Below are 13,875 nucleotides of genomic sequence, written 5' to 3'. Positions count from 1 at the left end.
TAACGATATGATAGATAGTTATGAAAGGAATGACACTGCGCCGGCAAAAACAAAAACAAATCGTCCATCCGTCCATCCATCCGTCTACTCGTCACGACTCCCCACCACTCTCACTCTCCCTTTGCAACATATGCTCTTCAATAGCTCTACACTGTGATAAAAGTTGGACGTTCACCGCTCGGCCGCATGCGTTGCGGATGAAAGGCGTCTACAAATCAAATCCAAAATTACGGTACCATGAGAGTCGAATCAAAATCACAGAAGAGAATAAACACACGTTCACCAACTCATTAGGATTCGGCCTCGACCCATACGGCCTCGAGCATAACTTCAAAAACTCATGAAACCCGCGCGAGTAAAGCTCCGGTTGACGTAGAGGCGGCCACTGAATACCGATTTGTCGCGGGTCTTGAACATCTGCAAAGGGCGGTTCTGTTTGTGCTAGTTCCCAAACCGTTGCGCCTAGAGACCAGACGTCGACTTTGAGCGCATTGTATGCTCCACTGTGATAACAATATGAAATAAGATTCCTGATGAGAGAGAAAGGAATGAATACACTCACACTCGCATCTCTGGAGCCTACAAAACATAAACGCGAACACCATAAACACACACAGAGGACGAAGAACATCATAAAACGCACCTGCCAGTAAATGACGCCCACAGCCCCAAAACACATCGGAGAATTCCTCGTCACACGCACAGCATTCGAGAAGTCAGCTATGTATCAAACAATCATAATGGAATCAGCACAACATATCATCTCCAATTAAAAAAAAAGATGGCAACAAAAACAAGTGATGATCGGAGTAAACAACCGAGCATATAAAGGAGCCACTTACCAACTTTTACGATTCCGCTCGCGTTTAAAAGCAGGTTGTCAGAACGGACGTCTCGGTGGGCTATATGGTGTTTTTGGAGGTATTCGAGCGCAAGTAGGACCTGTTCATTCATTCATCGGTCAGCATCCATCTACGCACAACGAAACAAAAGACTCACATCACTAGCAAACCGCGCAATCATCCTCTCCTGCAACGACAACCCCTCCCCAACAAGCCCCACAACATCCGCCAAGCTCCTCTCCATCAGCTCCATCCGTATCCACACCGAATCATCCACCAAATTCACATAAAACGCGTCCATGCGCAATACATGCTCGTGATGCACCCCGCGCATCAACTCCATCTCGTGGCTCAGGTCTTGAAGCTTCGGAGATACAGCTGGGTGGATTGTGATGGCTTTTATGGCTACGTGCGTCGTTCCGGGGGGTAGAGAGAGCGTGTTAGGGGGACAGACGAGGCGTGCGGCGTATACGGAGCCGCTCTCGCCTTCTGCAATTTCTTGGAGGTCTGCAAAGTATTCTTGGGGATCGACGTTAATCATGAATTCCGAGAGAGGGGAGACGGCGTCTGCAATCCATCCTGGTATGCGCTGCGATTGGGATTGGGAATGTGCTTTTGGGAGAGAAAGCATGAACTCTTCGTCGCTATCACTGTCCCGCCCTCCAACTCCAAACGTATCAGTTGTTGATGTGAGAAGCGCAGCTTCAGGCGCGAAACTCTTATCCCGGAGCGGCGAAGGCGGTACGTGCAACTTGGGCGTGACAAGGGGTGCGCTTTCGGTGGTGGAGCCCGTATCGCTGCTAAAATGCGAACTGTGAGGGGAACCCTGCACGCGAAGGGAAGTTGTGCGGAAACGTGTGGATTGACGTGGGGTTGTGTCGAGGTCGGGGGTGAGAGGGGGTTCTGGCCATGCAGGATCCGAGTCTAACGCAATGGATGCGCTATCTGAACCTAGAACCATGGATGTGTCATCTGAGTCCAACACAGCGGACGCGCCGTCTTCTGTCTCGCTCCCTGCATCATCTGTAGGCTCAACAACACTCAGTGACATTGAATCAGAGCCAACGACACTAGCTGTTGCCAACGTGATAGCCACGGCTCCACTCACGCTCACGATCGTAACGGGTGTAACTGTCATCGTCGATATGCCGGAGTCGCGGTCGCCTGCGGGTCGTAAGGGGAGGAGGGTCGTAGGGGAACTACGGCCACTTGTGGTTGAAGGTGGACTGCGGTTGCTTGTTGTTGAAGCGCCCGTTGTAGGAGAACCAGGATCACCTGCCATCGAAGCACCAACACCCTCTCCTCGCGAAGAACACCCACCCGAAATCTTCGATGACAACATGGCGCTGGCAGGCGATGGCGACGACACAGCAACCTCGATTCCCGGTCTACAAGCCGGAAGCGACGAGGGTTTCATGTGGTCTGTGTGTTTTGTACTAGGGGTACTCGAGCTTGGAGTCTTCGGTCCACCAGAAACATCCGACCCAACTCCAAGTGAAGAGAGGTCCAAGCCAGTACCAAGCGAAGAGACGTTAGGTCCCAATGAAATATCCAGCAACACAGGACCAACACTGTGTTCTACCTCAACCTCTTCAGAAGGCACAGGCGGAAGTTCTCTTCGCGGTGCATTCCGCGTTGGTGTAGGCGGCGTTCTAGTCGTTGTAGGCGACGGTGTATTCCTAGTCGTTAGCATAGACGGTACGCTCTTCCCAGGTGCAGGTGACTGTGGCACCATAACACGTAGCGGAGCTCCAAGCGTTATATCCGCTCCAAACGACACATCCGGGAGAGTCGGGAGAGTCTGTGTCGGGGTTGGAGAGAGTATACTTGAAGTTGGTTGTGTAGGAGTGAGCATGCTTGAACTTGGCGGCGAGAGCAAACTTGAAGTTAATGGCGAAAGCACGCTCTGTGTCGATTCGGAAGGAGAATGTGAAGGGGCAGAAGGAGAAGGTGAGGTAGACGGCGTCGATGCAGCTGCAGAAGTACTAGAAGAGTGAGATTTCAAAGATGAGGGTGTTGATGGACGAGATGAAGTTGATGGTGAGCGTGATGTTGATGTTGATGGTGACAGTGATAGCGATGGTGACGGTCGTGAGGAAGAAGAAGAGGAGGATGAGGAGGAAGGGAGTGAGAATCCAGGAAGGAGCGAGCTACTGCTGCCTTCCCCTCTATCTACCAAGAGGCTGTTCCGCTTCGACTCGACAAATTTCCCAGGTTTTGAGAGTCCTAGTCGGTCTTCAAGTCTACTCCCGCTCCCTCCCCCACTTCCACTCCCGTCTTCCAACCCATTAAGTAACCCGGCCCCCCAATCCTCCAACCCCAAATCCGAGCTCAAGTGAAAGCTAAGCCTGGGAGGCAATGCACCCAATTTCGTCAGCCTCTTATCAATGACCAGCGGGGGCGTCGGGCTCATGTGCCTATTCAGCAGCGCAGGATCGACGTCTGGAAGTGAAAGATCTGTGTAGAGCGATGAAGAGGTAGTGTTTATTGTTGCTGAGATATCCAGGATTGAGTCCATTTCCCGTTCTGTCTCCCTTAGCTGTCCAGACTCCTTTTCCATCTCACTTCCACTCCCTTCCGATGGGAATGCAGCTTTGTCCCGAAAAACAGACGTATGGACTGAAGAGTGGTAAGCAGGAGGCGGCGACTCGTCCGCATTGGCAACATGGAACACTCTCCTCGGAGGCGTGCGTGGGGAGGCACTGTGTATGCTATGTACATCGAGGGGATGATGACTCAGAGGCAAGCTGCGAGAATGCACCAGGGGGCTCGGGACGTGCCCTGAGTTAGACCGGTGAGGAGTCTCAGATTGAACACGAGCAATTTGAGGTGCATTTGTGTGATTGGAGCTGCTGTGGTGGGTGGACACGGATTGGGTGTCGAGGGGGTATGGGTCAATCATGCTCTCGTGTCCTGTGCCATTGACGAATACGTACTGGGTGTCTACCTGCGTCTCCTTCGGCAGCAGAGCGCGAGTGGGTAGAGGATGTGGCAGCGTATGATGATTGGCGAGATGGGGGGAAGTTGAAGGAGGATGGGGATGGGGCGTTGATGTAGGCATTTGCAATGAGTGTTGCGTTTGATGAGTGGGCTGTAAGGGATGAACTTCGAGGTGCTGGGTGCTGTAGAATGGAGAGTGGCGAATCGGGACGGGTTGCATTTGGGTTTCCACGAACAGCTATGCGGCGGGCGTGAATTGCTGCGATTTCGTCGTCGGTGAAACCAGCTTGAGAAAGGGCATTAGACCATGAAGGAGGAAGTCCCACGAATCTGGAAGAGATGTTAGGGTCGTAGAGCACAACCAGAGGACACTCACCCCTCGTCAACATGTATATGATGCTGATCGTTCATTTAGCAAAGAATGACAATGAATTACAAGCAGACTCGCCTGGAAATTCCATGGATTAGATATCCCTTCATCCTCTTGAGGAGGCTCTGGATCTTCTGCTTCTATAAGATTTCTGGTTGACTTATTACGCTTTCCTATCGACGAAAACTTGAATATGTTTCGTTTTGATTTTTCGCTCTCTATAGACATTGCAGGGCCAAAAGAACGAACTGAAGGAGTGGACTCAGGTGAAGCCCGGTTATAGTCAGGCGTTGTTGGTAGTGATGGTGGTAGGTCGGCAGGAGGAGAGAAAGAGGTTACGCTTGGGTTGTAAAGCGATTTACTTGAACCATAAGGACCTCCTTGTACCTGTAACCCTTGTTGAAAGTATTGATTATCCTTGGGAGGAGGCGGTGGTGGCGGTCTCTCCTTGTTAAACTTGAATACTTTGAGGGTAGAGAATCGAGAATTATTCCTGCTCGACATCCTAATACATCGACGAGCTCAACGTTGACGACGACGACGATGAAGACGACGACGACAAGAAGAAGAGTAATAGTAGTTGGTAGTAGTACGTTAAGACCTTTGAGTGGTGGCACAAGGTACGTGACCCAGGCTAGGGCGCTAGACCGTGGCCAAAACTCAACCATTTTTTCACTTTGCCATATTAAATCTTCCGTTCTTAAATGATCTTCAACGTTTCTAGTCCTCACACGCTCTACCCCCCTGGCCAACGGACAACTCTTCGAACTTATCTCAATCATTGCGACTGGCCGGTATGTCAAATCTACACACTGCAGTTCCACAGCTTTGACCAGCCCAGCCTGGTTACCTGAACTGACTCTGAAATTTCACAGACTCGAGGCATCATTTCAATGACGCAACTTAGATTTCTCATGTCAGATTCTTGATGTCCCTGCATTAATATTGATCGGATGTCAATTCTCATTCGCTGAGCAGACGTGAGTGAAGGATCAACAGACTTGTGTGGGTTCGTTCCTCAGAAACCTCTTGGCAGACCCTGCGAGGGATTCTCTCCTCGACGCTCGGCGCTCCAGCGTCGTGCACGGCAAATCAAGCTCCAGCACTAGTACTGCTTCGACTTCTCCTAGCCCACTTCCAAAAACGCTTCTTGGTCCATTACCAAGTGGCACCCCCTCAAGGACCCCGGAAAAATCAACCAACTTTGCGCCCAACGGCGTCAAAGGCGTCAACAACGCCTACCCCGTCTCCTCTCTGCTACCTTTCTCTATTACTAGTCTCTACATATATAACGAACGTACTACAAAAACCAAAAAAACAACGAAAATAAAGACAAAACCATAGCTCCAATGCCACCCAAAACTCTCCAAGCTACTAACCAGTCTGTAACTGCAACTGTAACACTGACCACTAGAGGATGGAAGACTACTGCGAGCAAACCCCTGCTATCAAAAAGTAAAGAAATAGAAAATCACTTGACTGACCTAGATACCAGATCTGATATCAACAACAGCATCACTGTCAAAAAACTACTGCTATCTCATGGACTAGACCTCCCCATTGCCTGTAATGCTATCAGGCAGATAGCACATGCCCTGCTGGAATACAGCATTACAGTGGAAGTGGGAGCTACACACATTGACATACTCTGATCAATGGCTATACTACTCATTGAAGCAGAAAAGAACTTAGACACAGCAAACCTGATAGAAAAATTCTCAGCCTTGATACAAGGACCAATCGTGCAACTAGAGGAGAAAGCTACAAGAATTGAAGAAGCTACAGCGACTCACAAAGAAGCCCTAGAAAATGCAGTGAAAGAGCTGCGTGGCACTTTGTCTAACTCGTCAGAAAACATTGAAAAAGCAGTCCTAAATGTAACCAAGGCGTCACAAGACATGCCAAAAGCTACGCAACCTGAAGGGATGCACACATATGTGAATGCAGTCAAAACTAATGCTCCTCCCCCACTGACCAAACTCCTAGCTTGTGGAGAAGCACAAGCAAGACAAATACTCCTGGATAGACACTCATATGGTGAAATAGACACCCTATGAGGATTGACTGAAGCAGAACTCATCGCAAAAGCAAAACTAACCTTAGAACTTATAGAAAAAGATGGCCTCACCATCCACCACAGCTTAACGTTCCAATCAGCATGAAGACTCCCTCATGGCGGAATCCTATATGAACTCAACTCAGCAGAATCAGCAAAATGGCTCAGCATCCCATCCCACCAAGCAAAATTTGCTGTTAACTTCGGATCAAATGCCACCATCAAGGACCAATCATACCACATCCTAATTGAAAATGTCCCTACATCCTACGACCCCAGCTCAATATGCACCAACTCAGACATCGAAACAAATGGTGGACTCAAGCCAGGCACCATCACCAAGGCAAAATGGATCAAACTGATAGCCAGATGCAAGGCAAATCAAAGGATGGCGCACATGATCATTACCCTCAAGACTGAAGAGAGCACCAACCAAATTCTCTGTTTTGGAGTATCAATAGAAGGAAAGAAAGTATTTGGACTCCTCCCAGAACTGACATGATGCCTCAAGTGTCAATCCTATGATGGATCACACTTCACAGCAGAATGCACTCAAGACCATGATATGTGCGGAACTTGCAGTGTGCATTGCTGCACAGCAGCATGCAAAGTAGACAACCCTAACTATTTCCAATGTGCTAATTGTGACTGCCAGGGCCACACCTCATGGAGTAGAGATTGCCCATCCTTCATCAACAAGTGGGAAAGCCTCAAAAACTGATCTGAAGACTCAAAGTACCGTTACATGTACTTCCCCACCAAAGACCCTCTCACATGGGAATCGGCAGAAAATAACACTGGGCAATGGATCAAACCACCAAGACAACCAGTGTGGACCCAACCAGTAACAGACACCAACACCCATGGCAACTATGGATGTCTCCTCATGAAAACACCTCACCCTCAACCTCACCCGCATCCTCAACCCCAACCTCAACAACTTAACATGCAACAAGAACAGCAAAAACATCGCCAGCCATGCACAAACCCAAATAAGATCCAAATCGGACTCAACTCTCAAGCTTACCTCATGGACAATTGGCTCAACTTGCAGCCAGCCAATGAAAACAACACAGATCCACATGTGCACCCAAACTCACCACCTCAGATCTCCTCCGCCAGCACCACACCCTTGTGGTTTCCCCCCCCACAACTCCAGACATCAACATTGGCAGCCCCTCACTACCCAACTTTGCATAATGCAGAACAACAGTAATGAACAACCCCTCTGCTCTGACTTTAAAATCTGGCAACAAAACTTGTGAAAATCTTCTAGCACCTGGGAGCACATGCTCTGAAACCTCAACCCCAAAAAGTATGACCTCACATGCATCCAAGAACCATTCCTCAATGCCATAGGCCTTGTGAATGCTTCCAACCTTAGACAGTTCTGGGACGTAATATACCCCACCAACCACCACTCAAATCTTGAACGGTTGCAAACCATCCTGCTTGTCAACAAGAAGTTATCCAAGAACAACTGGCACATCATCCCACTTGACACACCCAATATCATGGCCATCGAGATCCATGGAGACTTCAGAAAAGTACATATCTACAATATCTACAATGCCTGTGATCACTCGAGAATGCTCCAATTCCTGGAAAGACACATAATCTTAGAAGAGGCTGCCTCCCACAACCTCCCCCACACTAATGCTAGAGGCAAAAATAGAGTGGATAACACCCACATGATATGGATGGGTGATTTCAATTGCCACCATCCCATGTGGGAACTGACCAGCAACTCTCACCTATTCACTGCAGCGAACTTAGATGCCGTGGGTATACTAATTAATCTTCTTGCAGAATATGACCTCACCCAAGTTCTCCCCCCTGGCATAGCAACCCTTGAAGCCTCAAACACCAAGAATCACACCCAGCCAGACAACATCTTCTGCTCAGCCAAAATCAAGCAAATGTTCACCAAATGTTCCATAGAGTATCAGTTATGCCCCATTATCACTGACCACTTTCCCATTATCAGCATCCTAGACTTACAACCTGAATGCATCATCTGTTACAGTCATGTACGCCCCTATTCATTTTTCACCTTACTATTCTTGTATTACATCACGATTGCCACTGCCATTGCTAGATGACTCATTTCTTATCTCTGACTCATTGTTGACTTACGCTTGCCCTAAAGTCACGTACAAAACATATATATAGTCAACAATGTACTTAGTAGTTCTTTACTTTAATCTTACTAGGTTTTACCTGGAATATTCTCTTGCTTAGGACTTCCAATCCTAAGTTGTCTGAACCGATATTCAAGTCAAAGACACTCTCTTTGTCTTGTCTTAAAGACCCTTGCATTTGCAAGGTCCTGACTATAACTTCAGCTGTTGCTCTTATCGAGCTGCTGTTGTTATGACCATCCTAGTTTGTAACATCATAACCGCTCAATGACTGAATTTCAGAGACATTGAATGGGACAAATTCAGAGAAGCCCTTTCCTCCCACCTTAACACACACCCTCCTCCCACTAACATCCAATCTACAGATGAGTTCAAAATCGCCTTCACACACCTTACCCAATCCATTGCCAAAACCATAGAAGAACATGTACTGAAATCCAAACAATCACCCTACACAAAATGATGGTGGTCAAATGATCTCAACACTGAATGAAAGCAAGTACACAAACTTGGCAAGAAAGCTAGAAACCTTCTAGCTTGATGACAAGACCTGATCCATGAAGAGTTCCATCTCGCCCACAACCACTTCTTGGAAAACATCAAGAAAGCAAAGAAAGAGCACTGGGAAGAATGGCTCAAGGCCATTACGCCCTCCAACATCTGGGACTTCCACTGTTACGCAGCCAGTGACCCTTCAGAACAGGTCCACACAAAGATTAAGATGCTGAAAGACCCACAGGACCCCAATGGAATGAACACCACTCAGAACAATGCAAGAAACAGTGACCCTTCAGAACAGGTCCACACAAGGATTAAGACACTGAAAGACCCACAGGACCCCAATGGAATGAACACCACTCAGAACAATGCAAGAAAAAGCAAACTTCTCTATGATGTATTCTTTCAACAGCCACCCAAAAATGAACATGTTGAGCCCAATTTTGTCTACAATCCTCCTATCTGCGAGTTCACACCAATTACTAACAACCAAATCTCCTGTGCCATAGACAAACTCTCCCTGTACAAAGCTCCAGGACCAAATGGAATATGTAACTGTGTATACAAGAACTGTACTGACCTCCTAGTGCCGTACATGGGACCCATCTTTCAAGCAACATTCACACTTGAACACTACCCTGAAGACTGGAAACTATCATCCACAGTAGTACTACGAAAACCAGGAAGACCAGATTACAGCTTGCCAAAAGCATACTGACCAATCACCTTGCTTGACACCATGGGTAAAATTCTCTCCTCCTGCGTAGCTAACAATCTAGTGTACATAGCAGAGTACCATAACCTCATCCCACCAACACACTTTGGTGGATGCCCAGGAAAATCAACAGTAGATTCTCTACACCTACCAACAAAATTTGCAACAGATGCATGGGCCTCAGCCGAGCCTTATGTCTTGATATTATTCCTAGACATCAAAGCTGCATTTCCTAGCATAGTGGTCAATCGCATGCTACACAATATGAGACATGCCAGAATCCCAACAGAATACATCAATTGGTATAGCAAACAACTCAGCAACAGATCAATGACACTGCACTTTGATGACTACAGATCCGACCTCTTCAATGTATCAAATGGGGTCGACCAAGGATGCCCTTTATCGGTAATAGGATTCTTATTTTACAGCTCTCCTGTACTATGTGTAGCTAACACTGACCTGCAACAAGGAGAACTAAGTCTGGGATTCATAGATGACATCACACTAGCAGCACAAGGCACAAGTTATGAAGAAGCAAACAGAAAGCTTAAGAACATGATGGAAAAACAAGGGGGTGCTTTAGACTGGAGCAGAGAACACAATGCTGATTTTGAACTAGATAAAACAGCTTTACTTTGCATATCGCGAAGACGAATTGCTGACCCCAACCACAGGAACAAGACCCTCCCAACCCCACACCAATCTATCACCATATGCAACCATGTCATTGAACCATCCAGATCACACAAGTTCCTAGGCATAATCATCAACAATGAACTCAATTTCAAGGAACACACCACATACACACTAGCAAAGGGAACATGCTACACAATGGCATGCCAGAGGATGACACGAGCAGCAAAGGGGGTCCACAGCAGATTATTGAAGAAACTATACGAAGGTGTAGTGATCCCTAAAATGCTCTATGCTGCCAATGTCTGGTGCTCAGGACTGATTGCAAAAGGAAGAGGAAAGAAAAATGCAGGTTGAGGAGCATGGGGATTCACCTCAAAAATGGAAAGAGTTCAGAGAATGGCAACAACAATGATCACGGGCAGGATGAGAACTACCACTACTGATGTCCTTGACGCACACGCTAATATTCTTCCCTTCCAACAGTTATTGCGCAAAGTATACCATAGAGCTACCCTACGCATGGTAACACTAGACAAGACCCACCCCCTCCACAAGGGAATCCACACAGCGTATAACTCATGTACCAGAAGAAATTTCAACAACAGCAAAAGACACCCATTGCCACTACACCACCTCCTCAATGAGTTCCATCTCAACCCACACACCATCAAATCCATAGATCCGACATGCCATTATCCTAAATGGTCCCCCAATGTCATCACAGAAACGGCTGAAGATACAACAACAGCAGCAAGACAAGACACAGAGGCAGATGAAGACTTATGAGTATATTCAGACAGCTCTGCCATAGACAGAGGAGTTGGAGGAGCAGCAGTATTGATGAGGAATGGTGAGATGACGAAGGAAAGAAGATTCCACCTAGGAAGTGACCAAGAACATATGGTCTATGAGGGAGAGTTGGTAGGAATGATATTGGCAGTGGAGATATTGAGAGAAGCAGGAGGGAAAGGCACCATGTCCCTGGGCATTGACAACCAGGCAGCCATCTTTGCCACCAATGCATTCATCTCCAAACCAGGGCACTACCTCATGGATAAGTTCCATGACAACCTACACAGACTTATCCCAGCACATGATGATCGCAAGCTGATGGTTTGGTGGATGCCCAGCCACAAGGGAATACCTGGAAATGAAGCAGCTGATGAGCAGGCCAAGAGAGCAGCCAGAGGAGAGAGTAGTACACCCAGGGAGCTTCCAAAAACCCTCCTCACCACCAGAAACAGTGTCAAACTCACCCTACCAATCAGCAAGTCAGCAATGAAGCAGCAATTCTGAGAAGAGATCAGAGCTGAAGTGGCAACCATCATGAAGGACTCACCATGCTATGAATGCCTCCACAAAATCAACGAGAACGCCCCATCAAAACACTTCTCCATGCTAGTCGAAAAACTCCCATGATGCCATTCCTCTTTGCTCTTCCAACTACACACAGGCCATGCACCTTTGAACAAACACATGCACTGGATAAAGAAGGTCCCCAGTCCCACATGCCAGCAATGTCATCGACGTGAAGAAATGGTCCACCATTTCCTACTTGCCTGTCCGAAATACATTAGACAACGACTTGCACTCCAAAATGAGATAGGACCCCAAGCCAGCCACCTCAAGAACTTGCTAAACAACCAAAAGTGCATCAAACCCTTACTCCGCTTCATAGCAAGTACACACAGATTAGAACACACCTTTGGAGATGTCACACCCCCTGCAGACAATGAAGCAGAAGAATGAGCCCCAAAATATCCCTATCACCTTTAGCTGGCTTTACCCATCAGGAAAACCCTCCCTCGACAAATTATGTTAAATAACAATAAATGTCGATAATTTCTGACTATTATCAGACATTATCAGCCTTAGGAAGGTTATGGCGCATAGAAGTACTTTTTTACCCCCTCGAGAGTAATGTATAATTGTCAATAATTAGTTGATATCACAAGCAATTAGAGTGAAATTCAGAAAGAATATGTTGAATCACGAAGCGGAAATCAAGCATTTCAGACGGTGTTACAATAAAAAGAATAGCATTTGATTAAAAGACATATACAAAGTAACTAGAAACACGGGGACAAGCTGACGGAGACCAGGGTATATGAAAACAAGTGATCAACAAATCTGGGAGCAAACTGATGGAGACCAGGGTATATGAAAGGAGTGACCAACAAATCTGGGAGCAAGCTGACGGAGACCAGGGTATATGAAAACGAGTGATCAACAAATCTGGGAGCAAACTGACAGAGACCAGGGTATATGAAAGGAGTGACCAACAAATCTGGGAGCAAGCTGACGGAGACCAGGGTATATGAAAGGAGTGATCAAACAAATCTGCACTATTCACAGATCAGCACCATACTAGAAGCTAATCCTCACCCATGCCATCAAGGTCCAGTAGCACCAACGCCTTTCGATGCTCATCAGCCTGATTATCGCCACCCTTTCGTTTCAAGGCCCTGCCAGTAGTGTCAATACCCAAGTCAAAGTAGCACCATGCATACTAGCGAAACTTACTGAACAGACTCATAGATGCCCGCCATCATGCAGTGAAACTTCTTAGGCACGTCCTTCTTCAGATCCTCGAGGAACTTCACATGAAACATATAAGTTTCGCTGAATTGATTCCCCGTGAAGTTGAACTTCCCTGGGGAACCAAGCGTCTTCCAAAACAGGGCTGCATAGATCTTGAAGACGAGTTAGCACTGCGCAAAGAGATAAATAGAAGGACATTACTGCCGTCGCAACCAGTGCCAGCAATGGCACAGGCATTTCGGGGTGTTTGGCTTTGTTGCCGGCAATTTCGATGAAGCGCTCTGCGAATTTGACGCCGATGGACTTCGGGCCATTGAAGATTCCAGTATGCAGTAGAAAGATAACAAGTTCACCCTGGTAGGGTTTGTTTCCCCTAGGCGAGGGATTGTCATTGGACTGTTGAAGAAATAAAAGTTAGTTAGATATGTAGGAATACGATAAAGAACCCGCTTCTGAGTGTGAAGAACTTAGCAAGTGGCAAAGAATAGTACAACTTACATCAAACTTCAAAGAATATGAATACGCGTGTTGCTCCATAAGTTTTTTCGCCTTCACTGCGCTCTGGCCGAGACGGAAGTAGCCATCGATGTTGGCGCATGCAACCTCTTTCAGGTCACGGCGTAATAACGGGATGCGAGGCTCCACCTTGAGTAATTGAACATAGTTAGAAAAAAGGAAAACTGCAATGAGCATTACAAGACATACCAGGTTACCAAGCTGAGTCGCATACTGTGTGTCTTCTTGAAGACGTTGTTTGATGGCATGCGCACCACTTTTCTTGGCCACTGTAAGCAAGGACTGGAGCGCGACTTGATTTTTATCGATGAGTTCGGGATATGCATTGACGAAAATGAGGTGGCCCTTGGCATCCATAATTGCATCCCGGACTACTTGGCGAGTCTCTTGATTTTGATCAAGTAGTTTCACCTTCCCAGTCTCATATTGAATGAGACAAGCAGCACTCTTGGGCACAGGTGTGGCGGAGGTGACTGTAGTGCCTCCAATGTCACTAGAGTAGGGCTCTTCGGATCCCCACACTGAGTAGTAGTTTCATCAGTAGGCTCAGAACCATCATTGTTGCGCCAGGTTGGAATCTAGTAATGTTCACTGGATGATCGTCACGTGAGAACTGT

General features: G+C 47.1%; 3 protein-coding genes across 3 annotated transcripts; 1 reads left to right on the top strand and 2 right to left on the bottom strand.

Annotated features, from left to right (window-relative positions):
• Positions 1-91: 91 nt before the first annotated feature.
• Positions 92-1,473, bottom strand: BJ212DRAFT_1271387 (kinase-like protein; the record flags this gene model as incomplete). Its single annotated transcript, XM_041330955.1, has 6 exons — positions 92-208; positions 278-503; positions 563-579; positions 644-720; positions 843-942; positions 1,000-1,473. 6 exons carry the CDS (start codon positions 1,471-1,473, stop codon positions 92-94), a joined length of 1,011 nt encoding a protein of 336 aa, XP_041193221.1.
• Positions 1,474-5,807: 4,334 nt separating this feature from the next.
• BJ212DRAFT_1480533 (uncharacterized protein) lies at positions 5,808-7,424 on the top strand (the record flags this gene model as incomplete). Its single annotated transcript, XM_041340102.1, has 5 exons — positions 5,808-6,189; positions 6,358-6,680; positions 6,751-6,818; positions 6,864-6,943; positions 6,997-7,424. The coding sequence occupies 5 exons, from the start codon at positions 5,808-5,810 to the stop codon at positions 7,422-7,424; spliced, it is 1,281 nt and encodes a 426-aa protein (XP_041193220.1).
• A 5,151-nt stretch (positions 7,425-12,575) lies between these two features.
• BJ212DRAFT_1299432 (uncharacterized protein) lies at positions 12,576-13,779 on the bottom strand (the record flags this gene model as incomplete). The annotated part of the gene is made up of 5 exons (XM_041332866.1): positions 12,576-12,666; positions 12,725-12,894; positions 12,944-13,138; positions 13,241-13,387; positions 13,448-13,779. Coding segments are annotated over 5 exons (935 nt in total), but the record flags the coding sequence as incomplete, so codon positions are not given.
• Positions 13,780-13,875: the final 96 nt, after the last annotated feature.

This window comes from Suillus subaureus (assembly GCF_016647635.1).
Source record: "Suillus subaureus strain MN1 chromosome Unknown BJ212scaffold_15, whole genome shotgun sequence".
NCBI classification, from domain to species: domain Eukaryota; kingdom Fungi; phylum Basidiomycota; class Agaricomycetes; order Boletales; family Suillaceae; genus Suillus; species Suillus subaureus.
Note: the sequence above shows the minus strand (reverse complement) of the source record. Positions and strands in the feature narration are given on the sequence as shown.